General features: G+C 45.9%; 1 protein-coding gene across 4 annotated transcripts in view; it reads left to right on the top strand.

Annotated features, from left to right (window-relative positions):
* The window catches only part of gigyf1a (GRB10 interacting GYF protein 1a), a 29,504-nt gene that overhangs the window by 8,466 nt on the left and 7,798 nt on the right, over window positions 1-13,240 (top strand). For 2 of the 4 annotated variants that reach the window (XM_084165710.1, XM_084165708.1), the window contains exons 3-17: window positions 2,766-2,829; window positions 4,776-4,905; window positions 5,281-5,376; window positions 5,485-5,602; window positions 6,062-6,173; window positions 6,470-6,684; window positions 6,853-7,067; window positions 7,229-7,331; window positions 7,549-7,806; window positions 8,023-8,189; window positions 8,406-8,571; window positions 8,984-9,201; window positions 10,025-10,134; window positions 12,515-12,615; window positions 12,744-12,817. In XM_084165710.1, coding sequence (XP_084021836.1) covers window positions 2,795-2,829; window positions 4,776-4,905; window positions 5,281-5,376; window positions 5,485-5,602; window positions 6,062-6,173; window positions 6,470-6,684; window positions 6,853-7,067; window positions 7,229-7,331; window positions 7,549-7,806; window positions 8,023-8,189; window positions 8,406-8,571; window positions 8,984-9,201; window positions 10,025-10,134; window positions 12,515-12,615; window positions 12,744-12,817 — 2,118 coding nt within the window. In that variant the 5' untranslated portion in view covers window positions 2,766-2,794. Of the gene's footprint in view, window positions 1-2,765; window positions 2,830-4,775; window positions 4,906-5,280; window positions 5,377-5,484; window positions 5,603-6,061; window positions 6,174-6,469; window positions 6,685-6,852; window positions 7,068-7,228; window positions 7,332-7,548; window positions 7,807-8,022; window positions 8,190-8,405; window positions 8,572-8,983; window positions 9,211-10,024; window positions 10,135-12,514; window positions 12,616-12,743; window positions 12,818-13,240 lie in introns of all 4 variants that reach the window. The other 2 variants (XM_084165711.1, XM_084165709.1) reach the window with 2 other exon arrangements.

Genomic DNA, 13,240 nt, shown 5'->3' with positions numbered 1-13,240 from the left:
GTCTGATGCTTGAAGCTCACTGTTTGATGATATAACACACAAATGACTTAAGAGGGAGCCAGAGATCAAGATAACCGGAATAAAAAAATACTTAACCTGTCCCGACCATCCTCCTCCCGCTCCTACTAGCTTTTCGCAGATTCTGCCGTACTCTGTTGTGTGTCCGTGTAAATAGCCTGTTTTTTGTTTGTTTTTTTGTCTTTTGTTGTATATATTCCCCTATCACACTTTTCATCCTTCTACTAAATATACTTTCCTGCAACCCGCCTCACTCAATGTGGAACGGATTCTATTATTTACTTACCTTTTATCTAGAATCTCCAGTTGAAACTAGCTAGCCAGCTAACCAGCTACTTGCTATTAGCCACCGTTAGCGGTTTTCACCCAGAACATTGGATTTTCTGCTGGAATAACTGAATCACTGGACCTTAACACCGGATCGCAACCAGCTAGCCGCAACCGAATGGATGTTGCTGTTGGCTAATCACCACTGCCCCCGAAGCAAGCACCAGTTAGCCTTGAGCTAGCCTCGAGCCAGGCCCATATCCCGGCTATCTACCTCTCTGTCTACCAGACGGGAGTAGCCAGCTAACTAGCTACTTGCTATTAGCCACCGTTAGCGGGATTTTTCACCATTGTCCGTGGCTGACTAAATACTTTTTTCCCCCACTGTAAGTATTTGACCCCCTCTCAATCAGAAAGATTTCTGGCTCCCAGGTGTCTTTTTATACAGGTAACGAGCTGAGATTAGGAGCACACTCTTAAAGGTAGTGCTCCTAATCTCAGCTTGTTACCTGTATAAAAGACACCTGTCCACAGAAGCAATCAATCAATCAGATTCCAAACTCTCCACCATGGCCAAGACCAAAGAGCTCTCCAAGGATGTCAGGGACAAGATTGTAGACCTACACAAGGCTGGAATGGGCTACAAGGCCATCACCAAGCAGCTTGGTGAGAAGGTGACAACAGTTGGTGCGATTATTCGCAAATGGAAGAAACACAAAATAACTGTCAATCTCCCTCGGCCTGGGACTCCATGCAAGATCTCACCTCGTGGAGTTGCAATGATCATGAGAACGGTGAGGAATCAGCCCAGAACTACACGGGAGGATCTTGTCAATGATCTCAAGGCAGCTGGGACCATAGTCACCAAGAAAACAATTGGTAACACACTACGCCGTGAAGGACTGAAACCCTGCAGCGCCCGCAAGGTCCCCCTGCTCAAGAAAGCACATATACAGGGCCGTCTGAAGTTTGCCAATGAACATCTGAATGATTCGGAGGAGAACTGGGTGAAAGTGTTGTGGTCAGATGAGACCAAAATCGAGCTCTTTGGCATCAACTCAACTCGCCGTGTTTGGAGGAGGAGGAATGCTGCCTATGACCCCAAGAACACCATCCCCACCGTCAAACATGGAGGTGGAAACATTATGCTTTGGGGGTGTTTTTCTGCTAAGGGGACAGGACAACTTCACCGCATCAAAGGGACGATGGACGGGGCCATGTACCGTCAAATCTTAGGTGAGAACCTCCTTCCCTCAGCCAGGGCATTGAAAATGGGTCGTGGATGGGTATTCCAGCATGACAATGACCCAAAACACACGGCCAAGGCAACAAAGGAGTGGCTCAAGAAGAAGCACATTAAGGTCCTGGAGTGGCCTAGCCAATTTCCAGACCTTAATCCCATAGAAAATCTGTGGAGGGAGCTGAAGGTTCGAGTTGCCAAACGTCAGCCTCAACCTTAATGACTTGGATAAGATCTGCAAAGAGGAGTGCAACATAATCCCTCCTGAGATGTGTGCAAACCTGGTGGCCAACTACAAGAAACGTCTGACCTCTGTGATTGCCAACAAGGGTTTTGCCTACCAAGTACTAAGTCATGTTTTGCAGAGGGGTCAAATACTTATTTCCCTCATTAAAATGCAAATCAATTTATAACATTTTTGACATGCGTTTTTCTGGATTTTTTTGATGGTATTCTGTCTCTCACTGTTCAAATAAACCTACCATTAAAATTATAGACTGATCATCTCTTTGTCATTGGGCAAACGTACAAAATCAGCAGGGGATCAAATACATTTTTTCCCTCACTGTAGGTTGTGCGCTCTGCAAATAACGTGTCCACTCCGACAATGAGAACGGTAAACGACTGGAATACTTATATATTTAATGCATTACCAGACATTACCATGACCAAATAAACATTGTAGATTCGAAATTATAGGAATTAACGGTAACTGGTGATATATGTAATGGGTAAAACATTCAGGTTTCAAACAATTAAGTATATGTTTTCAAAATACATACTACCTTCAGCTCATTGCAAAGTGGTGTGTGACGTGCTGATGAAGCCTGCCTTCCGATGCATTTGGTGTTTGAGATGCTGTAGCAGCAACTCTCGCGCTGTCTGACAGATTTCACGCTCAAACGCTCTGTATCTGTACTCGTGTGATAAATAAAATGCGTAACGAATATACTGTACATTCGTCAATTTAATTCCACATAATTATGCAAATTAACTTATCGATTGATAAGCATGACCAGTAAAATGTATTTCAATCAACGAATAGGCTAAAAAGCTTTATTTCGCAATGTGATTTTTGAAATTGTTTTTCTTCTTCTGGACAATTGGCCAACTGCAATTTTATTTATTGGCTTTTCGCATGTTTTATCGGCCAAAAGCCGGCTATTACCGGCTAACGGAAACCCTGGTGTGTGTGTGTGTATCACTCACAGATGAATCCTTTTCTTGCTCCTGTTTCCAGATACTCAGCTCTGTAAAGACGTGAGGAATATGACTGCTGAGACACTTAACTTCGGCCCAGAATGGTAACTCATCTTTTCTTCTTCAACTCTTCTGTCCATCTACCTCTCTTCCTCTCTTGCTACTCTGTCCTTACCACTTTATATTCCGTACTGGACAGGCTTCAAAAATGCTTTCTTTCCCTTAACTTCCCCTTCTTCTCCTTGTATTCTATCAATTTCCTCCTCCTCTCCTGGGTGCTGAGTCCTCAGTACCGTATTTTCCGCACTATAAGGCGCACCGGAGTATAAGCCGCAGCAGCTAAATTGAATGATATTGAATGATGTGTACATATATAAGCCGCACTGGACTATAAGCCACAGGTGTTTTAATGTTGAATTACCATATGTAAGAGTTCGTGCACAGAGGGGATTGTCGGGAAAGAGACAAACTGTCTCGCTCTCGTAATGTCTGTCTGTCTTGCTCTCGTTCTGTCTCTCGTTCTGTCTCTCGTACCACTCTCGGTTCCACTTTTACTTTTGCGCGCTACCTGTCTCACACTTTTCCGGCCTCCAGCTTTTCCTGCTGGAGCCCGCCGCTTAAAGGTGGGGGGCGCGGACCGGTCATAGAGCCCATAGAGTTAAATTTGGTGGACTGTAACCTGTAAAATCCATAGATTTAGGAGGTCTTCTAGTGGCCGTTAGCTGTAAAAATCCATAGATTCGCCGCACCGTTATATAAGCCGCAGGGTCGAAAAATGGAGAAAAACTGTAAATGTTTGTGTGGAGATTAATTTGAGGGAGGAGGGAGGCGTAGGCCCTGGTTTGGTAGCTGGACACCTCTAATAGACTGTGACTACTGGCTGGCTGCTGTGCCGTGTGCGTTTTGGTGCTCCACCAACCACCAGGGACCGTATCCACAAAGCGTCTCAAAGTAGAAGTGCTGATCTAGGATCAGTTTAACCTTTTAGATCATAATGAATAACATTGGACTATATGGACAGATCCTAGATCAGCATTCCTACTGTGAGACACTGCGGATACGGGCCCAGATCACTCCTCAGACTTCTGTTTACGTGTGGCAACTTCTAAAGTACCGGCTGTCGTAGTGGCTTTAGCACTATTCACACTGGACTGCTATTACTATAGAGCATTGGTTATGTAATTATTACCCCATCATGTCCGTTTTTCCAGTGGACGATTCGGAATGGATTAGTTTGACCAAACTGCCCCGTAATAATTTTTTTCCCGTCATTCAAAATGGACCGTTATGAAGGAAGCCTGGAGACTCTTCTAGGCATGAAAATATTTCACATGTCTAGGGATAGTCTAATCTTGGCCTAATGGCCCTCAGTTCAGAGATAAGAACCATGAACTGTAACCTATGCAGACATTTAATTACCTGACGTATTTGGCAATTTATCAATTCATTGGCACAATATCGTCCACTTCATCTTTTAAAAGAGAAGTATGGCACTAGCAAAGTTGATATGTGACAAAACAGATTATTTATCTGTAGTTACGTGCATAGCTCTTTGTTTTAAGCATGAATTTGGTCCCATGTTCTTACCTAAACTGGGTGCAGCACCTGTTAAACTCTGTAATGTCCCTCAAAACACAGGGATGACGATTCGCACAGGATAAGTATTATCAGAGGACCTGGGAGTTTGCCAAAAAACACTAGGTTTTTAGGGCTGGGATAATAACCTTCCTGCCAAGTAAAAATTACTGCCAAGGCAGATTCAGACAGGAAAAAAATGATGGATGTGGTGATTTATGCTTGTGCACATAATTACATTACCTGAGCTCACCCACTAAAACTTATCCCGTCCGAATAGGGCTTTTGTCAAATGTCTGTAAAATAGAGCTATTGCTTGTGGCACGACATGTCTTGGTATCTAGCCCGTTTCATTAGACATGCTTCAATTAAATGCTCAGGTAAGATTATGGTAAGTTTGTGCTGTTTGCCAAGAAGTGAGGTGATATGATGAGTGTGTGTGTGTGTTGACTGTGTTCTCCTCTTCCTCCCCCAGGCTCCGTGCACTATCCAGTGGGGGGAGTGTGACGTCCCCCCCTCCTTCCCCCGCCATGCCAAAGTACAAGCTGGCCGAGTATCGCTACGGCCGGGAGGAGATGTTAGCACTTTATATCAAAGAGAACAAGGTGAGGAGGGGGAAGCCACACCGTGCTCAGTCTTATGAAAGACCAAGAAGTCTCATCTCTACTACTACTACTACACCACTACTACCACTACTACTACTACCACTAATACACCACCACTACTACTACCACTACTACACCACTACTACACCACTACTACTACTACTACACCACGACCACTACTACTACCACTACCACCTATGCATTTTAGTCCAGGAGTAGGCTAAATCTGGGTCTGTGCAACCTGCCCTAATTTTGTAAGCTGGCCTGTTGTGACTTGCCAATGTGAGAGGCTATGCTATAATTGTGTAGTTGAGTATTGGATCATTCCAATCCTATAGGAAGTAGTGTTTGTTTACATTGTGTTGTTGTGTCCAGGCCCCAGAGGACATGCAGGATAAGGAGTTTGCTGCTATTCTGCAAGATGAGCCCATGCAGCCGCTGGCACTGGAGCCTCTCACTGAGGAGGAGCAGGTCGGTCACACACACACACACACACACACACACACACACACACACACACACATACACTTGTTCCCACCCAACTGACATTCTGTACATTCCTCCATTCTCTTCTACCAGAGAAACTTCTCCATGTCTGTGAACAGCGTGGCTGTGATGAGGCTCATGGGTAAAGGAGGTGGAGTCGCCCCAGCGGGCGTGGCCCGAGGCAGAGGCGCCACACGAGGAGGAGGCCGAGGTGAGAAACACAAGTGTTGTTGCCCTCTATACACTAATCTATGATCAGATTTGTTTTTCCCCACAAATGGTTAACTTTAGGATTTAGGCAGGGTAAGTTGATCCCAGATCTGTGCCTATGGGTACATTCTAACCAAATGAAAGGAGCACTGAGCTCAAGCCAGAACAACTCCACGAAAGGAAAACAGTTTATTTAAGCCAGGCTTGCTTTTATGTGTTTTGCTTTTGCGATCACATCTGACGTCTGTGATTCCTCTTGGCCCTGTCTAAATAGTCCCTGTCTTACTGCCTTACTTATGTGCTCACCTTGTTAAACTCACAGTACTGATGTACTCCCCTTGCTTACACAGCGGTGTGTGCATATGAATCTCAAGTGTGTCCGGTCTGGTACGGTGAAGGAAATGGCAGTTGGAGTGTTTGAGTGTGATTTTGATCGTGTCTCTGTGTGTTCTTGTTCCAGGGCGAGGCCGAGGAGAGAGTGGAGGATTCTACCAAAGAAGTATTGAGGAGGGAGAGGTGGGCTTCGGCCGCGGAGCCAGAGAAATCTATCGCAGCCAGAGCTGGGATGACAGGTAAACACTCACTGCCTCTGTTACTACCCTGTCTCTCTCTACTGTTTCACTCATTCCCCATTTGCCTTAAAATCTGAAATAATGAGTCATTTTAGGATGTGAATGAGAAGCTTATTGGTTACTAAGTAACTGGAAGAGCAATTAGATGAGATGTAATTGAAATTGTTGAAGGTGCCCTTCATCCAACTGACGCATCTTTCAGAAATGATCCTCCCCACTCAGAGAAAGGTAAGGCTTGAAATGTAAGAGGAACTTCTGAGTATTTTCCAAGTTTCCCCCTCTCTCTCCTCCCCCAGGGGCGAGAGGCGTTTTGAGAAGCCTGCGCGTGCCAGGGAGGGTGTACGTGTTGGATTAGAGGAGGTGACGGGTGTCCCTGTGCCGGGGGTGCCGAGGAAGGACTACACACGGTCCGACAGTGAGAACTGGCGTACCCTCCGAGAGGAGCAGGAGGAAGAGGAGGGGGCCGACCCAGGAGGCAGCTGGAGACTGGCCGGAGCACGTAGATTAGATGGTAGCACACACAAACACACACACTCACACATACACTATTCTGGAGACGTACATGCACAGAGTGATGTCAGCTTATTTGTCATGTCACTTTAGCTGTAGGAGAAACTGTACATGTTGTATGTATCACTCATGGAATTCTCTCTTTCCCTCCCATCTCTCTCTCTTTCAGACGGAGGTCCAAGGTCAGCAGGCTGGCGGGAGCATGACGGTCCGGTTGAGGGGCGTCGCAGGAAGTTTGAGTTTGACTTCGGCGGAGGTCGCAAGCGGGCTGGGAGCGAGGGGTTAGAGGACGACAGAGACGGACTGCCTGAGTGGTGCACTGATGAAGAGGAAGGAGAGATGGGCACCTTTGACGCATCCGGAGCCTTCCTCCCCCTATCTAAGGTAGGGTGTTGGTGTGTGTTAGTATGCATGCGTGGAGGTTGTCAACAAATGTGCACGTCTTTCTGTGTCTAGTTATTCTGTGAATTCAGTTGGTGGGTGACAGTAATAAATATTCAGCTAATCATAACTCTCTCTCCTCTCTCTCTCTCTCTCTGTCAAAGGATGGGAAGGATGAGGAGTTTGACTTCCAGGGGATTGAGGAGGAGGAGGAAGAGGGGGAGAGCCTGTCTGACATGGAGAGGATCATGAATGGAGGACAGAGAGGTGAGGGAGCTGAACTCTTTCTTATCTTTATTTACCTTTAGTTACTTTACAGTTGAGATACCATGAGTTGACTGAGATAAAGATATCAAGGTTTAAGTGTTTTCAATCTCTATTCTTATTCAAAAGAATAAAAAACAAACATGTTCTATTTACTGGCCTTTTCTTTCCTCATCTCCTCATCCTCTTTCCTCATCTCCTCATCCTCTTTCCTCTCTAGTTGACGTAAAGGAATCAGCCAGTGATGGGGAGATGAAGAACAGAACCAGTCCCCCCTCCTCCTCTCCCCCTGCCCCTCCAGCCCTGGGCCTCAACCCCCCCATGCCGCAGCTCTCCCTCACCGTGGCCGAGCTGGAGGCCTCTCAGATGGCCAACAGCCACCCTCTTCCTGTTCCTCTCCCTCTTCCTGTTCCTCTCCCTCTTCCTGTTCCTCTCCCTGTTCCTGTCCCTGCCAAGGCCAGCAAGATGCCAAGTGAAGGTACTAGTGTTCTGTGTGTACTCTTTCTTTCTCTCTTTAATGAACTTTAAATGATTGAATTTCACAGAGCATGTGAAAAAGAAACACCATATATAGATAGGAATTGTGTGAACACTAGCCCTATTCACCAACGTCCTCAAATGTAAAGGACAATTCTCTGTGTGTTTTAACTGTACACCAGTCCTCCCCCACTGACTTATTGCTCTGTTGTTGTAGTAGTTCCTGAAGGATCACCAGCAGGGGGCTCCACCACCCAGCAGAGTCACAGCACCACCTCCAGTCTGCCTCCACCCCCTCACTCCTCCTCCTCTGCTGCTACCCACCTCCCCCCGCCACCGGGGGGCGACACCGAGGACGACGAGGGCATGAAGCACCTGCAACAGGTACGAACACTACTAGTCTGGGGGCTGGTTTCCCGGACACATATGAAGCCCTCGACCAAAAAGCACCTTCAATTGAGAATCTCCTTTTTGGTTTGGTGTATGACAACGGATCGTCTGAAACACTCCGGTCTCAGTATGTAGTAATATTAGAGGAAACATTGGTAAGAGTTCAGCCCAGATAAGTATTGTACATGTAGTGTCTTCCTCTGTATGCAGGAGGCAGAGAAGATGGTGGCGTCCCTGCAGGACACGTCTCTAGAGGAGGAGGAGGAGTGTTTTACCCAGACTCTGCAGGAGAGAAGAAACACAGCCTCCGCCCTGCCCCTCTCCCACGACGCAGCCATGAAGTGGTTCTACAAGGACCCACAGGCAGAGATCCAGGGTACACACACACACACAGTCGCAACATATATACACACGTGCACGTAGGCCAAATGTGGGGAGACACACACAATCACATGTACACATACAAACCCATACATACCAGTGGAGGCTGCTGAGGGGAGGACGGCTCACAATAATGGCTGGAACGGAGCCATTGTAATGGCATCAAACACGTTTTTTTATATTTGATACCATTCCGCTCTAGCCATTACCACGAGCCCATCCTCCCCAATTAAGGTGTCACCAACCTCTTGTGATACACACACACACACAGGACGTTTCAGATACCCTAGGCAACAACTTGTACCTCTCAACTGTCTACCATCTCATAACATCCTCCCTCTCTGCCTCTTTTCTCCTATACCTTATTTTTGTGTCACTACTCTCCCTCTCCCTTCTCTCCCCTGTAGGTCCGTTCACCACCCTGGAGATGTGTGAGTGGTTCCAGGCGGGCTACTTCTCCATGTCTCTGCTGGTAAAGAGGGGCTGCGACGAGGGCTTCCAGCCGCTAGGCGACGTCATCAAGATGTGGGGGCGCGTGCCTTTCGCCCCCGGGCCCTCCCCGCCGCCCCTGCTGGTGAGACCTCCACCACCGCGCCCTCAGCCGCTGCCACCCCGGGGTCCTGCTGTGAGTGAGGTAGCTGGGGATAGGGTGGGGAGATGGGAGGATGGTATGTGGAGTTTGCTGGAGGGGTAACAAAAGTAGTAGTGTTATTCTGTCTTGCTGATGTTTATGGTGTGGTGTGTGTGTGTGGAATGTAGAGTATTCCAGATGTATTATCTTAAATGCCACGTTTTTTTTGTTTGTTCTACGACTACTGTCTAGAGTAGTGCTCAATGCTCTAGTGTCTACTTATTTATAGTGTAGTAATCTATTGTTGTATTTGTACAATAGAAGTTGATGTAATCAGATCAAATTTATTTATAAAGCCCTTTTTACATCAGCAGATGTCACAAAGTGCTTATACAGAAACCCAGCCTAAAACCCCAAACAGCAAGCAATGCAGCAGGTCCGGGACAAGGTAGAACGTCCGGTAAACAGGTCAGGGTTCCAAAGCCGCAGGCAGAGCAGTTCAAACTGGAGCAGCAGCACGACCAGGTGGACTATGGGCAGCCAGGAGCCATCAGGCCAGGTAGTCCTGAGGCATGGTCGTAGGGCACAGATCCTCTGGGAGGGAGAGAGAATTAGAGGGAGCATACTTAAATTCACACAGGACACCAGATAAGACAGGAGAATTACACCAGATATAACAGACTGACCCTAGCCCCCCCGGCACATAGACTACTGCAGCATAGATACTGGAGGCTAAAAATGGTAGGGTTTGCTCTTGCTGTGTTTTATGAGATTTGTGTGTGTGTGTGTGTGTGTGGACATTGAGCTGTTCATGTAGCCTGTATGTATCTCCTATGTGTGTGATTGTTCCTGTATTTGTCCTGTGTGTTCCTCTCAGGGTAACATGGATCAGGATCGTCTGAAGAAGCAGCAGCAACAGGACTTGGCAGCAGCAACCCTCTATCAACAGCTCCAACAGCAGCAGCAGCTATTCCAGCTCATCAACAGGTACCTAATAGGAAAAAATTACACATTAAGTTTTGTGGAAGATGGAATCGAAGTGGAGCCACTTATCAAATAAAGATGTAACAAAATGAAAAGACTATATCAAAAGAATAATCTTGCATCTGATATCAGGGGTTGGAACCACATTTATTTTCCAATCGTTTCATTCTGAATTAGGCCCACAGAATTATACCTACGGAGGAGCGGCTTCTATGAATTAACTTTGAATGTCTTTGAACTTCAGAGAGTTGGACCAGCTAGCTAGCTAGCTAGCTAACAAGCTTGTGTGTGCAGAGCGGAACCAGAATTTAAATAAAAACACGTCTTATCTTTTTGTAGTTAATAAATCCAATGTGAAACGTGATAACTATAGTAACCTTAGCTAGCATTGAAAAGGTTAATCCATTCTTCTCTGTAATAAAAAATGTATCTCCCTCATTTCTGAATCACGCTTGTTATGTCAGTAGGCTACTACAATCGTGGTCAAAAGTTTTGAGAATGACACAAGTATTGGTCTTCACAAAGTTCGCTGCTTCAGTGTTATGAGATATTTTTGTCAGATGTTACTATGATATACTGAAGTATAATTACAAGCATTCCATAAGTGTCAAAGGCTTTTATTGACAATTACATAAAGTTTATGCAAAGAGTCAATATTTGCAGTGTTGACCCTTCTTTTTCAAGACCTCTGCAATCTGCCCTGGCATGCTGTCAATTAACTTCTGGGCCACATCCTGACTGATGACAGCCCATTCTTGCATAATCAATGCTTGGAGTTTGTCAGAATTTGTGGGGTTTTGTTTTTGAGGATCGTCCACAAATTCTCAATGGGATTAAGGTCTGGGGAGTTTCCTGGCCATGGACCCAAAATGTTGATGTTTTGTTCCCCGAGCCACTTAGTTATCACTTTTGCCTTATGGCAAGGTGCTCCATCATGCTGGAAAAGGCATTGGTCGTCACCAAACTGTTCTTGGATGGTTGGGAGAAGTTGCTCTCCAAGGATGTGTTGGTACCATTCTTTATTCATGGCTGTGTTCTTAGGCAAAATTGTGAGTGAGCTCACTCCCTTGGCTGAGAAGCAACCCCACACATGAATGGTCTCAGGATGCTTTACTGTTGGCATGACACAGGACTGATGGTAGCGCTCACCTTGTCTTCTCCGGACAAGCTTTTTTCCGGATGCCCCAAACAATCGGAAAGGGGATTCATCAGAGAAAATGACTTTAGCCCAGTCCTCAGCAGTCCAATCCCTGTACCTTTTGCAGAATATCAGTCTGTCCCTGATGTTTTTCCTGGAGAGAAGTGGCTTCCTCGCCGCCCTTCTTGACACCAGGCCATCCTCCAAGTCTTCGCCTCACTTTGCGTGCAGATGCACTCACACCTGTCTGCTGCCATTCCTGAGCAAGCTCTGCACTGGTGGTGCCCCGATCCCGCAGCTGAATCAACTTTAGGAGACGGACCTGGCACTTGCTGGACTTTCTTGGGCGCCCTGAAGCCTTCTTCACAACAATTGAACCTCTCTCCTTGAAGTTCTTGGATGATCCGATAAATGCTTGATTTAGGTGCAATCTTACTAGCAGCAATATCCTTGCCTGTGAAGCCCTTTTTGTGCAAAGCAATGATGATGGCACGTGTTTCCTTGCAGGTAACCATGGTTAACAGAGGAAGAACAATGATTTCAAGCACCACCCTCCTTTTTAAAGCTTCCAGTCTGTTATTCTAACTCAATCAGCATGACAGAGTGATCTCCAGCCTTGTCCTCATCAACACTCTCACCTGTGTTAACGAGAGAATCACTGACATTATGTCAGCTGGTCCTTTTGTGGCAGGGCTGAAATGCAGTGGAAATGTTTTTTGGGGATTAAGTTCATTTTCATGGCAAAGAGGGACTTTGCAATTCATCTGATCACTCTTCATGACATTCTGGAGTATATGCAAATTGCCATCATCAAAACTGAGGCAGCAGACTTTGTGAAAATTAGTATTTGTGTAATTCTCAACTTTTGACCATGACTGTAGACTATGCTTTGGAAGGGAAGGGACAAGTTGCCTACGCAAACACACTGGCAAAGATTTTCAGCAGTCAAGCAGACACTGGAATACGTTTCTGAGTGACAGAGTGAGGGCTTTGCATAGGCTATTTTTGTGGGACTGGAAAAAAATGCCCAGAACGGAAAATATGTTATTAATCTGTTCCCATGCTTTTAAAATAACGGTTCTGTTCCGGAACAGTATAGATAACTTTCGTTCCTGATTCTGATTCCTCAAATGTCAGTCTTTTCCAGTTTTCGGTTCTGTCCCCTTAACCGGTTCCAACCCCTGTCTGATAAGCATTTCCCTTGCAGTTTCCATGTTTTACAAGTCTCTTGCTTTTCTGTTCTAGGTGTGGAGAGCAGGGTATGATGCCTTCAGTGAACAGGTCGATGTCAGTGCCAGATACAGGGTCCATGTGGGACATGCATACCTCAGCTTCACAGCAATCAGGTACGCACGCATACGTATACATTCATCAATCAATGTCAGTGCTTGTGAATTTTTTGCTCACTGCCACAGTATAGAGTGGGATGACTTTCCAACATTCTCTTATCCCCCCCTCTCTTCTGTCCATGCAGGCGGTGAAGCCAGTTTATGGGACTTAACAATGAATTCTTCAACTCAGGGTCCAACTCTCGAACAGCTTCAGAAGGTGAGTGCTGGCGCCCTCTGGTTGTGGGAACCTAGTAACACACTGTTGTAGATTTCCACATATGTGACTGACCGCCTCGATTCTGTCTTATGTAGAAACATTTGAAATGGTGTTTTTTACATTGGATAAAAGAGACAGCTAGAAAATGGTATATCATACACAGCAGTTGAGGAACAATGGGAAAGTAAAACTGCTTTGAAAGTTGATAAACTTGTAACCCCACTTTTGAGAAAATGCTTTTGAATGTTTTGGTACACCTACTGGATATTTCTTCTTTGTCTACAACCATTCAGTATCGTTCACACCGTCTTAAGCCTTAGCCACACCCATCTCTTTAAGGATCCACATGTGAGGCCATGTGCTAAACAGAGTGAGTAGTGTAGTTAACAACCAAAGATTTAAAGTAGCCTACAATAAGCGGAA

This window comes from Coregonus lavaretus, assembly GCF_964263955.1.
Source record: "Coregonus lavaretus genome assembly, chromosome: 7".
In the NCBI taxonomy this organism is placed as follows: domain Eukaryota; kingdom Metazoa; phylum Chordata; class Actinopteri; order Salmoniformes; family Salmonidae; genus Coregonus; species Coregonus lavaretus.
The sequence above is the reverse complement of the archived record's forward strand: the minus strand, read 5'-3'. Positions and strand labels throughout refer to the sequence as shown.